The following is a 15,132-nucleotide window of genomic DNA, read 5'->3' as shown; positions in this document are numbered from 1 at the left end:
CCATCCTGGCATTGTGTCTAACACAGCTACGTGATAGTACTGTTGATATTTTTAGAAATATTGGGAGTCCGATATATCAATATTTCAAAAAATATCATTATCGGCTCTCAATATATTGTCAAAAAGTATCGACATATCGACAGACATAAATACCTACGTATAAAAATAACGGCTGCGCATTGTAAATACAGGGTGTTTCAGGAAGAATGGTAAATATTTTAGGAGATGGTAGGATAGAGAAATTGCAATAGAAATGCCATATAACATGTGTCCAATTCTCATTGAGTACATAGATACAGCTGAGTTCAGTGCATTTTTATTTTGTGTGTTGGTACACCAGTTGCTATAAGTCGCTGTGGGTGTGTTTATCAAATGTCAGCAGTAGAGTGTTGATGTTCATGTTGTGAAGTTGTGCTTTAGTTTCCATTGAAGTTTTCATTGGGATTTGTTGGCCAAGTCTATTGTACTGTAGCACGTAAACATGTCTCACATATTTACACATGCTGAATATGCCAGTATGGTATTTCTGTATGGGTTTTGTAATGGAAATGCCACTACTATGTGTAGAAAATACGGCATATCACTTCCTAACTGCAGACTACCAGAGTCAGGAGTGTTTACTTGTGTGTTCAGTACACTGTGTGACACTGTTACAGTGCCCAGCACTCGTATTGCATCTGAACCTGTAAATGTACAAACTGTGGATGAAGCAGAAGTCAGTAGAACATAGTCCTTCAACAAGCATACATAGAATTTCTCCACGTATCAGTGTTCCACATACAAGAGTATGGTGGACATTACATATGCACGGGTTTCATGCATATCATTTGCAGCTCATTCAACATCTTTGATCAGAGATGAATACAGACGATTGGAATTTTGTCATTGCATACTTGAAAATCGCCAGGTAATTCCATTTTTACTTTTCACTGATGAAGCCACTTTCACTCATGACGGCCTCAATAACACCCGTAATTCATGTCATTAGTCTGAAGAAAACCCATCTTCCATTGTGGAGACACATTTTCAAAACACTTTTCTGTAAAAGTGGGATGTGGTTTGATAAACAATCAGTTAATTGGGCATGTTGTGTTACCACATCATCATAAAGGACCCTCTTATCTACACTTTATTGAAAATGAGCTTCCAGCGTTATTGGGAGAGATTCCTCTGGCTACAAGAATGTATGTGTTAATTGAGATTGATGAGGCTCCTGCACTTTGTAGTCATCAGGTGAGACATCATCCAAATCTAACATTCCCCGGAGGATGGATCGGTAGATATGGGCATGTTTCTTGGCCACCAACGTCCCCGGACCTTACCCCTTTGGATTTTTGTATGTGGGAATGGTTGAAAGGCGAAGTCTACAAAGAAAACTTAACCACAAGAGCTGATTTGATCATTCGGATTACAAATAGTGCAGCCCTTATAAAAGAACGCAAAGATGACCTCAGAAGAGCGACATGTGGTGTTATCAAGAGAAGTCAAAAGTGCATTGAAATTGGCGATCGAATTTTTGAAAATCCATTGATAACGTCCTCATTTGCCTTTGTTTTAAGTTAGTTTGTGTTGCATGCGAACAGCTTTATCTCTATACTCAATAAAAATTGCACACATGTTATATGGCATTTTTTTATTGCAATTCATCTATCCTACCACCCCCTAAAATATTTACTAATCCTCCTGAAACACTCTGTATACTGCCAGTTTTAGAGCTGTATATTTAAGTATCGATTTATTGTTAAATACTCCGTTCATCAGCAAGCACTCAGCCTACTTATCTCCCATATAGCAAGAATTGCAAGCAAAATGATGCCTGTTCACTTGTTAAAATGGTGTCCGATGGGTCTGTCACTCGGTTTCATCACATATCAGATTTGTCTGGAACACTTCACGTCGACTTCCCTGTTTTTTCATTACTGCCAGTGCCAGTGACCTAGCAGTTGTGGTGTCATAATTGGTTGGTGAAGCTAAATGTTGCAGTTTCTGTTGGTAGTGCTGAGCACCAGTTACGTCAGCATTCCCCCTCATATGTCTCTGCCCACCGCGAAAACCAATCTTGTCATTTAGATTTTAATCAATTCTTTTTTGAGAATGCCGATATTTTTTAATGCAACTAGTGTGCTCTTGCTTCACACAGTCAAAAAGAAGGTTGGACATGATGAAAGCTCAGAAAGTAGTAAGACTCCTTCACATAGTGAAAGTACAATTATATTCTACTACAATATCAAAAGAACAACTTCAAATATTCACCAAAAACTGTGAAAAAATATGATATAAAGTAAAAATATCGCCACTCAGTATTACCATTTTAGTATTTGAAAAGTTGTTAAATTAAGATGACAGTATTTTCTGGGAAAAAATATTGATATTTTATCAACAGACCTATTGCATGGATTACCCTAGTCCATTGCTCTCCCTACCACGAACTTGAGTTCACACCTCAGCCCATCTTGATTTTCCTCTTGTTAAATCATCAGAATTGCCGAGACTCTCAAATACTGGAATTGCACCCCAGCTTTGTTCATAATGGGCAAATCTTGCATGTATCTTATATGTAGGTGGTCGATAGATCTGATGGAATTATGAATGCATTTTCCTGGAGACATATCGAGTCTCAGCTTCATCTTTGATAGGGTTAGAAGCTGAAGTAATGTATTAAAATTTGTGCCAAGGCCAGGACTTGAACTTGGATCTTCTGTGTACTAGACAGATGCGCCAGGGTGGCGTATAGGATAGCACATTTGCCTATTTCCACTCAAAAATCCAGGATAGAATGTAATAAAATTATGCAAGTCCATTTCATGTAGTAAGGCGGCCCAATTTTCAGTCGTTTTGCACATCCCCCTCCACCAGCCACTGGCAGGCAATAAATATTCATTCTCTTACCAAGCAGCTAGCAGCAGGTTACAGCTAGACAGCAAGAATCTCACTCCTAACATGCTGCACGGTTGCCGTACTTCATGACAACAACAGAATTATTCATTCAACTGGAAGTTGTTTTTTGTTCTTTCTTGTAGCAGTGTAGCTATGAATGTGTATTGTAAATTTTTAAGTGCGATTTAAAAAAGTCTGGTGACGGCAATAAATGTAAAGTGGTTCACAAACAGGTGAGGGGGATTTTTTACCGCATTTATAACTTTTTCAAATGTGAATTTGAAAGCAGTTCTCCTACTGAAGAGACAAGAATGGACTCCATAACCATGTGGTGTCAGCAAGAGAATTGTAACCAAAAGTGTCAGAGCTGTAGGAACCGTAGAAAAAGTTGGTTTTGTGTTGCCTGGAAAGCGACAAAATCACAAGGAACCTGTAACACAAGTGCATGGTTTTAATAGCAATATTTTAAAGTGCTCAATGTGAATGATGAATGCCCGACATCACAAAAACTTGTTACAGTTACGCAGGAGAAAATTGGCTTCAATTGTAAGCACTTCATCAATGTAAAGAATTTTAAAAGATGTTGGTTCCAGATATGATAAGAAGAGAGATTTTAGTTCAAATAAGTGACATAGATGCAGCACGAACTACATCCTATATAAAGTTTACAATACAAGAGAAGGAGGTAGTTCAACAGTGTATGACCTTGTTGAAACATGGGTCAGTTAGAATCATTCCAGGAAGATCTGCTGGAAAATGAGTGGTGGTACTGGCGATTTTAAAGTTCTCATGGGAATAGGTTCTCTGATAATTATTCTGCATGCTGACTCTTTTTCTGGTTTTGATTCTAAGAATGAACTTGTATTTACATGTAAGAAAAACAGCAGTGACTAATGTTCAGAAATGAACGCTGTCAGTTTCGTGACGTGGTTCACAATTCTTGTCATACCTTTCTTCAAAGTCAGTCATTGCCAGGTATAAGTCAACTGTTACAGAGACAAAACCAAGTACAAACATCAGAAAAGGGGATATCTTCCCTTGGCTGAAAAATAAAAATATTAAGCACAGTATAAACCCGACTCGTGCCAATCTCCTGCAGCTCATTAATTTATACAAGTCACGTGACAGAACGTACAAGCTTGACATCCTTGCAAGTGCATGGGTCACACATTTTTGCATTTACCCATGTGTCACTGTCAGTGCATCCCCATGAAATTAATTTGGACAAAGGGTTAAGGTTATGTGGGAGACAAAAGCGTAACATTCAAGATAACATACACTAAACCATTTGTGCGTGAGGCAATAGACAACAACCCAACCTGTAGCGTGGGCACAGTATGTACGGCATGCTGAAAAGCTTCAGAAAGAAGAATTTGACAGGGAAGTGATGATGGATATAAGTCTTGAACATATCATCGTAAATTTACAATCAGATTGTTCAGCAACAGGCTCAAATAGAAGTGACAATGGTATTACGATGTAGATTTTGAAGAAAAGTAATATTTCTTAATTTTAAAGACTCATGGTATAAAAAATGTGTGCCGACATATCAGTTGTATACATAATAATGCGAATGAGAACTTCCTAACATTCTTGATTAGGACTTTATATTCTTGGAATTATGCAGACTATAATGTTCAACACATTGTCCAAGGAGAAGTTAAGCTACTCCCACCATGTTGTATGCTCTAATAATATGCAAGAATGCAGCTGGATAAATTAGTCAGAAGTCTGATATTTCGACTTGTAAACCCTTGTAATTTTCAAGGCACGAACTGGATAAGGCCCTAAAATGACAGGAACTGTTACTTGTAGAGATGTTGGTGGTTTTCAGTGGTATCAGTCAGCATTCCCTGGAGTTATTCACAGATGATGGTTAATTGTGTGCTTGTTCAATGTATTATAAATGTGGTCTCTCACTGTAATGTCGAATGAGCTAGTTTACACTTATAATGCCCATTAAAAGCGAAAAATATGACACCTTACTGACCATTTTTACAATAGTTTTTTGCATTAGTCTTTTCTACCACTAATTCTTTTTTACGCACAGTGATTACACTTAACTACAGTCAAACACATTCTCAGACACACCTTACACATTTTAAAAAATTCCATTGAGTAGGAGCTGTTGTGAAGCAAATATAAACCATTTTGGTTCGTGCTTAAAGTTAATTTTGTTATGTATTAAATTTTTTTACTTATAATACAGTTCAAATCGCAATAAATGATAATTATTGCAAGCGGTTTCTATGATCTTGTCATTAGACAAATATCATTTTGAGAAAAATTGTACTTTACATCTTCACAAAGCTGTTTCGGCTGTTCTCGCCTCCCGACGTCACGCAGAGTAAATCTGTGGAGCAGTGGACGAAATGTCATCTAGACGCGAATTAATATTTCTCTCTTGACAATTGATTGAAATTGGTTTTAATATTTACTATTGCCCTCATAGATTTGAATGTGTAGTATGACATACTGTAGGCAAATGAGCCTGACTGTTGCATGCACCAACGCAGTTTCGCAATATGGACTTTGTGTGCCTGCTCTCTACTGCCACACTGCACATTTCTTGTCCCTCCACGCATTCTTACCACTCCACCCTTATGCGCGGAGGTGCCATCCTATATGAATCGGGCTATAGTAAGCAGGAGACCCAGATTCAAGTCCTGGCCTTCGCACAAATTTTAATTCATTACTTCAGCTTTTATCCTTATCAAAGATAAAGTTGAGACTTGGTATATCTCCAAGAAAATGTAACGCCGTCTTGAAAGTAACTTCAAATCACAGTCTTTCTAGCTTTTCTTGAAACAAGGATGCCTAGCAAATCAAGGATTGCACACATAGTCACTTGTTTCAGAAAAACTGGTAATGTGAATGGATGTGAACATTCCAGCTGATCTTCGGTGTCAAGTGGTGCCTCATTGTAAAATACTTGCTCATCCTTGCTATGTACATGAAGAAAATTGATACAAAAACTGTGTCAGCAAACTGTAAATGTCTTATGGGAGTGGTTGGAGAGCCACAGAGAAGCTGAAACTCCATCTGTATCGCATTCACGTTATGCATGAAATCTGAAAATCTGTTAAAGGAAAAGTAGTATGTTATTGTTAGTAACAATTTATTCTCAACAGCATTCGTGTGTTGGATTATGTCTTTTACTCTGATGAAGCAGGGTTTCATCTAGGTGGCTATATAAACTGCCAGAATGATAAAAACTGGAGTTCAGAAAACCCTCACATATTCCCTGAGACCTCTTTACATTCACAGGAGGTTGGAATTTGGCAGCAATTTTGCCCAAAAGAATTGTAGGCCCAATTTTTTCTCAGAAATGGTAACAGTTTAATGATACCTGGACATCATCATGCAATTTGTAGCACTATTAGAGGCTGCTGAACAGCACTGTAGGCTGCAGCAAGATGGAGCAACAGTGCACAAGCAAATAGCACAATGATAGTGTTGCCTGAATTCTTTATGAGGACACATCATGTCACGTGACGTACAGCCACCTAGAGCCCCAGATTAGCTCCCCTCGACTTTTTCCTCTGGGGACATTTGAAGGATAATGTCTATAAGAATAACCCTAACACAATCAACCAACTGAAGCACAACATCGAAGACGAAATTCATCCTAAGTGTAGTCATAATCTGAAAAGTAGCAGCTAATTGAAGAAATGTGTTGATGCTTGTGTTGCAGGACACAGAGGATATTTCCATTATCTGTTATGAGAAAATATATATTGTGAGTGGATACATTATAAGTACATTAATAAATATTTGTATTTGGATAGATAAAAAACTTACTCACCAAGCAGCAGCAGCAGAACACACACATAAAAGAAGGTTATAATTTGGCAAGCTTTCAGAGCCAGTTGCTCCTTCTTCAGGCAGAAGGGCTGAAGGGGAAGGGAGAGGGGTGAAGGAAAAGGACTGGAGAGGTCTAGAAAAAGGGGTGGATTTTGGAAAAATCACCCAAAACTGCAGGTCAGGAGAGACTTACTGGGCGGGGCTTCCCTTCTCATCCCATCCAGTAAGCCTCCCCTGACCCGCGGTTTCCAAAATCTACACCTTTTCCTAGACCTCTCCAGTCCTTTTCCTTCACCCCTCTTCCTTCCCCTACAACCCTTCCGCCTGAAGAAGGAGCCACTGGTACCAAAAGCTTGCGTAAATATAACCTCCTTTAATGTTTGTGTTCTGCCCACCACTTGATGAGTAGATTTTTACATATCCAATTGCATTATATTGTCAAAAACCCATTGTTTTCATTGTTCAATGCAGATTAGAATTTTCTGAATTTAAGGTTGCATAACTTCTGGCTCACCCTGTAATAGTATTAACTTAAAAGAAATACATTTGTTTGAATGTCTAGTAATGTGATAGCAACCCCATTTGAAGCCACTATTGCTTTCACAAACCTGTCTGCCATCTTATAAAAATAAAATAAATGAAATTTTTATGAAATCAGAGTGATTGAGAATTGAGTTGCACTGTCTCATCTTTAAGGAATACTCTTGCTTATTCCAAAATTGATTTTAAGAGTCTGTAATATTTCTGAAGTTACAGTGAATTAATATGTTGTGATTTATACTTTAGTGTTACAAAAATGTATTTCTAAGCAACTATGCTCAATACAGCTAAGCGAATTATTGCAAATGGTGGCTTAACTCATAGTATTCTTTATGGAGACAGTTCCACAGGTGCTTTGTTTGTTGCGCGTAGAACGTAGAGGCAGTACTCAATCTCTCTCCAAGTCTTTGTCAACATCTCTCCGTCACCCCCCCACAAAAAAGGCAAGAGCAGTTACGTATGATGTATGCTGGGCCTGATGTTGTACCATCTCATCCAAGATCGGTGAACAAATTCCCTCCAGAGTGACAGTGCTCCATCTTATGGAAATACTACCTATGGTTGAAATGCCTGTAACTGAGGCAACTTAGCAAATGTAGAAATGTGTCTGTAAAACAATCGAGTTAAACTACAATCTGCTATAAATCACACGGCTGTATCTAGCATAATTCCTTTAAAATAATTATTTTTTGTAATCAGAGATAGACTTAATGATCACCCCATGTTAATTCACCTGATGCGTTTGTCTTACAGTTGTATGTGTAAAGCTAGGTGTTTTGTCCTTCATCATCTGCTGAATAAATACTACTTTTCAAAACAATTTTTTAATTTAATTTTAATATTGCACTACAGCTTCATTTGTTAATACATGAAACAATTTTAGAACTAGCCAAAGATTTTATGGTGTCTACGGAATCAGCAAGCAGTCAGCAGTGTTGTGCTGTTGTTGTAATTATGCCTCGTGTATGTGGAAAGGAGGAATTCACTTGATATAAATTTAGGTTTGTGTCAGAGTTTGTTGCAGGTTGTTACAATCTACTTAGCTTCAATAATCAGTTATTATATCACAAAGTTAAGTGATAGTCAGGACAGTCCAAATGTGTAATTCAGATTGGGCATATAAAGGTTTTCTAGAGAAGCTGAATAATATGGAATAGTTTTTTATGTTCATAGAGAGCTGACAAGTTGCATTATACTGTTCTTTTGTCACATTTATCGTTAGAAGTTGTAACTGTGGTGATAATAAGTAGTTTATTTTTATTGTATCCAAGCATGGGTAATGTCACAACTTCTATGAGGAAAGTCTAAACTTTTTCCCCTTCTTATGTTTCCCCCTTTCATCAAACATTGTGTCACATAGATCCCATCAAGAATGAGAACCATCAGTGATGTGGCATGAGACAACGTAAGACAAATGAGACAACAAAAGAGAAGCAACTCTTTAAACTGTATGCTGTATTCCCAATAACGTAATCGTATCAGTATCCGACTTATGGATCGGTTATAAATGCAAAACACTGGAAGATAAATGTGATGCATTACTATCCAGTCTGCCCCAGCTTTCCATGTTTAATGTAAAGTAACTCAAAGTCATGGTCGTTAGTGTAGTTCACAGTTAATTCCTGCCTCATCCTTAGTCAATTCATCAATGACGACACACCTGTCAGTCTACTGCTTGTAATAGCAAAGACATCACAGATACAGACTACTGCCTGTTTGTGATTTCGGATAACATTTTCGTACCACATGTAATAACAAAGACATCGCATATAGAGGCTACCCCTTGTTTGTGATTTAGGATAACACTTTCATTTCTCTGCTGATTAACTTCGTCCAGATCACAGAGTTTCTGGAAACATTGAAAATTCAACAGTTATTCCTTCCATAGTATTAAGGTCTATATAGTACAGAGTAGAATGCAATCGCCAATGCCACGTCATGATACTGCATAGTTTTACTTTCAATCTGTTGTCCAGCTGAGCCACTCATTATGAAATTACTACAACTTCATACAGTAAAGAATGGAATGGGCACTTTGGCATTGGAATGCAGAAGTTCCCTATACCTAACTAAACCATTTAATTCTGTCACTATTGTTTTTATGTGTGATGGTACAGGCTTTTTACACCCACACACATTGTGTGTGGAATTAATTTTGGGGTGATACCAAGGTTTGGTAATATACACACACCAAAAAAAGTTTTGCATTACCCCAGTTCCCAGAACTCCTGAAGACAGACGTTGACTGTGGATATTGTATCACAGACACAGTCTCTTTGATGTTCAGAGATGTCACTAAACCTGCCCAAAGATGTAAAAAACCATGCATGAGTAGTGCCTATTAGATGGAGGGGTCCGACAGCCGATCAGTTCCAGTCATTCCACCAGGAAAGAGGTTCACGGCTCATGTTGTCTGTAGTTCAACCATGCCTAGACAATCAGTACTGCAGTTCGATCGCGTCCGCCTTGTTACTTTGTGCCAGGAAGGGCTCTCAACAATGGAAGTGCCCAGGTGTCTCAGAGTGAACCAAAGTGATGCTGTTCGGACATAGAGGAGATACAGAGAGACAGGAACTATCGATGACATGCTTCGCTCAGGCTACCCAAATGCTACTATTGCAGTGGATGACCGCTATGGCTCGGAGGAACTCCGACAGCAACACCACGTTGAATAATGCATTTCGTGCAGCCACAGGACGTTGTGTTACGACTCAAACTGTGCGCAATAGGCTGCATGATGCACAACTTGACTCCCAACATCCATGGTGAGGTCCATCCTTGCAACCATGACACCATGAAGCGCAGTACAGGTGGGCCAAACAACATGCCAAATGCACCGCTTAGGATTGGCATCTCGTTCTCTTTACTGATGAGTGTCGTATATGCCTTCAACCAGACAACCTTTGGAGATGTGTTTGGAGGCAACCCAGTCAGGGTAAATGTCTTACACACGCTGTCTAGGGAGTGCAGCAAGATGGAGGTTCCTTGTCATTTTGGGGTGACATTATGTGGGGCTGACGTATGCTGCTAGTAGTCATGGAAGGCACCGTAACAGCCATACAATACATGGATTCCATCTTCCAACTGATAGTGCAACCATATCGGTAGCATATTGGCAAGGCATTCGTCTTCATGGACAACAATTCATGCCCCCTTCATGCACATCTTGTGAATGACTTTGTACAGGATAACAACATCACTCAACTAGAGTGGCCAGCATGTTCTCCAGACATGAACCCTATCGAACATGCCAGGGATAGATTGAAAAGCACTGTTTATGGACGACATGAACCACCAACCACTCTGAGGTATCTATGCCGAATCGCCATTGAGAAGTGGGACAATCTGGACCAACAGTGCCTTGATGAACTTGTGGATAGTATGCTAAGACGAATACAAGGATGCATCAATGCAAAAGGACGTGCTACTAGGTATTAGAGGTACCGGTGTGTACAGCAATCTGGACCACCACCTCTGAAGGTCTCGTTGTATGGTGGTACAACATGCAATGTGTGGTTTTCATGAGCAGTCAAAAGGGCGGAAATGATGTTTATGTTGATCTCTATTCCAATTTTCCGTACAGGTTCCGGAACCCTCAGAACCGAGGTAATGCAAAGCTTTTTTTGATGTGTCTATTTAAGATTCACATTCTTAGCTGTCTCTGACGGATTGCTAAAACAACAGGGTAGAAAGCATTAATTTTCCATGGTGTAAACAGGAGTGACTACCATTTGTATACATAATGTTTAATTTTAATTTGTTTATCTTAAGTAAATAACAAAATTTTCTCAAAGCAGACTGGAACAACTTACCTAAACTTTTTAGATGCCATAATATCCTGTTTCTGTTATAAAGTACAAGGGTCAACATATTTAAACATAAACATTGTTTTAATAGCATTAGCAATGTGATGCCTGGTGAATATTATGGTTAACACTTGATTTAGCAGGTACAAAAGCCTAAATGACTTGATCAGCATTAGTAAAGTTCAGAAAAATAATTATATCTCTTCATATAAATATTAAAATGACCCTGTGGAATAAAAATGTGGAGCACCATAAAGTTTACTAATAAGTTATTAGAGTAACTGTAACTCAGTGAAGTGAAGCTCTGTCATTGGTTTTTCCATGTATATGTCCTTAACAGTATTTTAAAGTTGTATATACATGTATAAAAGTGTAGTACCAAATTTTACACTACTGATCTTAATATGAACTGTGAACAGCCTAGCAGATCTAAGTATTACTCTGGGAACCACACTTCAGATTGTTCCAAGTGGAAATTTACCACTCAGTACGAAGAAATTTGGTGGACGCCTTGTAATCTGCAATCTACAACCCACTAAACATGTAAGTTTTGTAGATGTTTTAGGAATTCGAAAAAATTATTTCCATTGAATTGTTGTTCCAACATTGTACAGTAGTGTCTCACCAAGTACTTTTATTTTTCTAAGATTTTACATTAATGATCTTCTATGATGGTAACAGTCAGTCTGATACAATGTCTGTCCGATAATTCTGTGACCGATTTTATTCTTGGGACGTAAATAGTGTTTGTGCAGTAACTATGATGGCAGCTTGAAGAAACAACTGTAAGTAAGAGATGTGCATTTGATCAGTGTGAAGTAGTGGAAGCACTGTGTGTGAAATTTGTCATGCACACCTTGACTTGCAAACAAAAATGACAATGCATGGACATGTCCCATGACATGATTGAAGTGCAACATGCAGACAATTCTTTCCTGGAAAAATCACCATAGGTGGCGAGACTTGGTGTTGTCAATATCAATCTACCACAAAATGACGAAAGTGCAGAAATTCATATGAAGCGTCTTCACTTTGATGACATAACTGACATTCAAGTGAATATGAAGAGTGTGTTGAACAACATCCCAAAGAAGGTCTTTTCTGACAGTTTCTCATAATTGTGCAAATGTTCTGTGCATTGACTCAAGTGGGGGGAGACAATGTTGAACACCCAAAGCATTAAAGCTACCTTCTTAACTTTCCTCTATTTTTTATTAATCCAGTCTTGACTGTAGGTGTATGTGCATCATAATGTACAGTGTTGCTATCTTCAAGGCAAGATAGATGATAAAGGAGTCCAGACTGAAATGGAATGGGTGGATGGGGGGGGGGGGGGGGGGGGCAAAGATTAAGAATTATTTGATAGAGATTTCCTATGACCAGGTGAGGGAAGTGGGCTGCCTGAATGATTTTACTGATTGTGATAATACATCTATTTTGATTGATGACCACTGATTGCTGCAGAGACAAGATTAGGTTAATTTCAGTGCACACAGTCATTTAAATGATTGTTATGCTATACACTTCACAGTGGTTTGCAGACTATAGATGTAAACCAAATTAATATGACAATGGGAGTATCTGATTAGAAAATAAGACATCAAATTAGTAAAGACAACCACTTAACATTAATGAGAAACGTGTCAATAGCTGATAGGCACATGAAGAAGAAACTGAACATTGTATTCAGTTCTTGAACACGCATTCTGTGGAAATCATATAAAAACTAAGATACATGTTCTGAATCTTATTGGCGTGTAGCAGCTCAGTGTATTAACTGTGTGCTTATCTTTACTTCTCTCAGTTTTTGCTTGAATTTCTACAAATTGTGAAGTTGTGGATTATTGTAATGTATTGCAGTGCAAAAGAGAATGGGATACTCACTGAGGATTTTCCATGTGTGTTTTATTATACAAAAAAGGGAAGTAGACCACTGATCTGAAAGCTGTGATTGATGCTGTCAAAGCAGAGTTGAAAATAAGAAATGTGAATATTACTATTTAAAATGACACTAGAAAAGATAAAACATGAAAGAGAGCAAACATCGAGCCGTTAGCTGGCCAATGGATTTGGATCTTACCTGGTTAGAGCGAGAACTTCATACACAGCAGCAGTGGCCAAAATATTTACGATATCCCAGGGGAAAAAGCAGGGTAAAGGTGGAGGAAGGTGGGAGGGAAGTTTCTCCTTCTAGAGATGAGTTAAATAAGAGAGACAATTCAATATATACATAAGACATTAAATGTATGTCACTTTGAACTAAGTGGATGTAAACTACTAACATTTACTCATGTAGTTACGGTAATGTTTAAAACAGTCTATTTTTTATCCACTGTTGTTGTTATGGTCTTCAGTCCAGAGACTGGTGTGATGCAACTCTCCTTGCTACTCTATCCTGTGCAAACTTCTTCATCTCCCAGTACCTACTGCAGCCTACATCCTTCAGAATCTGCGTAGTGTTTTCATCTCTTGGTCTCCCTGTACAATTTTTACCCTCCACGCTGCCCTCTAATACAAAATTGGTGATCCCTTGATGCCTCAGAACATGTCCTACCAACCGATCCCTTCTTCTAGTCAAGTTGTGCCACAAATTTCTCTTCTCCCCAATTCTATTCAATACCTCCTCATTAGTTATGTGATCTACCCATCTAATCTTCATTAGTTATGTGATCTAGCCATCTAATCTTCAGCATTCTTCTGTAGCACTTCTATCCACTATAAAATTATTTTTTTTATTTTGCAATTGCAATTGTTGTAATTAATTTTTATTGTAATGAGAACTCTTGTTAAATATATGTTTCTTATTGGTATCATTTGTAATGTCATTTAAATCTTATGTTAAAATGAATATGTACCCATTCCAGGATGAAAAAGCAGACCTAATAATTCACTGCTATGTTGATGAACTAATGAATATGCTAATGAAAGCGTTGAACATTCCAATACCTGAGTATGACCCAACAAAAGACCCAACACTGTCTTCAGAAAATGAGAAAAATGATTGGACTGTCGAACGTCGCAATGTAAAAAAAATGCAGAAGTTATATGAAGAAATGAAAAACAAGAAAGGAGTAGTAAAACGGAAATTAAAAAAGATAGAACATGAAGATAAGAAGATTAAGAAGGAAGATTGTGGTGAAGAAATTAAAAAGGAACTTTGTGAAGGAGAATCCCCTGCAAATATAACAATAAAAAATGAAGCAATTCCTGATTGTGGCATTCCTTGATAGTATCATGCAATTAGAATGAATGATTTTTTTTATTATTTTAACGTCTCTACAAAGATTTTAATGTACATAAATAAGCTGCTAGGTTTATGTGAGGAAGTACTTCCAGCTTTTGATGATTGTTATTGTGCACAGACTAAGTATTTCTTAAACTTTGGGCTACACTGCCAGAACTGTGATGATACAGGTTCCCAGTTATTTTAAATTCCATTTATCTTACGTACAGTTTCAAGTTTTAGAAACAGTTTTTGTACAGAAACAGATGTCTTATACATAATGTCAGATTAATTATTAATCTGATCAGTACAATGAAGCACTTTTCTTTTAAAATAATGCTATGCATTAGCTTATGCATATCATGTGTTGATAGTGCTTTTGCACTAATTGTGTATGTTTGGAGAGTAGTATGCTCAGTCAATGATTTTTATCTTTGTCATTGTAATAGTTTGTGTCAATACTTAATAATAAATTATTTAAAAACCTTATAAATAATTTTTTTTCAAGCATTGAATATAGAAAGCTCTTGTCCTGTTTATCAAATGAAATCATCTACCTACCTTATGTCACTATCGGTATGCTGTAGTCAAAGATAGCTTTATGAAGAGTTGAAGGGATAGTCCTGTTTGTGAAAATTTTTCTTTGGCTGTATCAGAGGGGTGCAGAGAGATGAGTGCATTAACTCTACTACTTGCATGGAATAAGTGGAGTGTGCTTCAAGAGTACTATCTGACAACCTACCATAAAAAATTGCAACTCTGTTTTGTTAGGGTGGATAATAATAATTAACCATCTCACTATACTATTAATGAACTATATATTGCAGCACCTTAGTGCATTATCTTTTTTCAACAGTATTCTTTTGCTGGGACAAGTTTTTA

General features: G+C 37.6%; 1 protein-coding gene across 1 annotated transcript in view; it reads left to right on the top strand.

Annotated features, from left to right (window-relative positions):
• Positions 1–14,679, top strand: part of LOC126412675 (NAD-dependent protein deacetylase Sirt6) — a 63,411-nt gene extending 48,732 nt beyond the window's left edge. Inside the window, exons 5-6 of the mRNA XM_050082379.1 lie at positions 11,447–11,570; positions 13,892–14,679. Coding sequence (XP_049938336.1) covers positions 11,447–11,570; positions 13,892–14,254 — 487 coding nt within the window. The 3' untranslated portion in view covers positions 14,255–14,679. The remainder of the gene's footprint in view (positions 1–11,446; positions 11,571–13,891) is intronic.
• The last annotated feature ends 453 nt before the right edge of the window (positions 14,680–15,132 follow it).

The sequence above is a fragment of the Schistocerca serialis genome, chromosome 7 (assembly GCF_023864345.2).
Source record: "Schistocerca serialis cubense isolate TAMUIC-IGC-003099 chromosome 7, iqSchSeri2.2, whole genome shotgun sequence".
In the NCBI taxonomy this organism is placed as follows: Eukaryota; Metazoa; Arthropoda; class Insecta; order Orthoptera; family Acrididae; genus Schistocerca; species Schistocerca serialis.
This window is presented reverse-complemented; position numbering and strand designations above follow the sequence as displayed.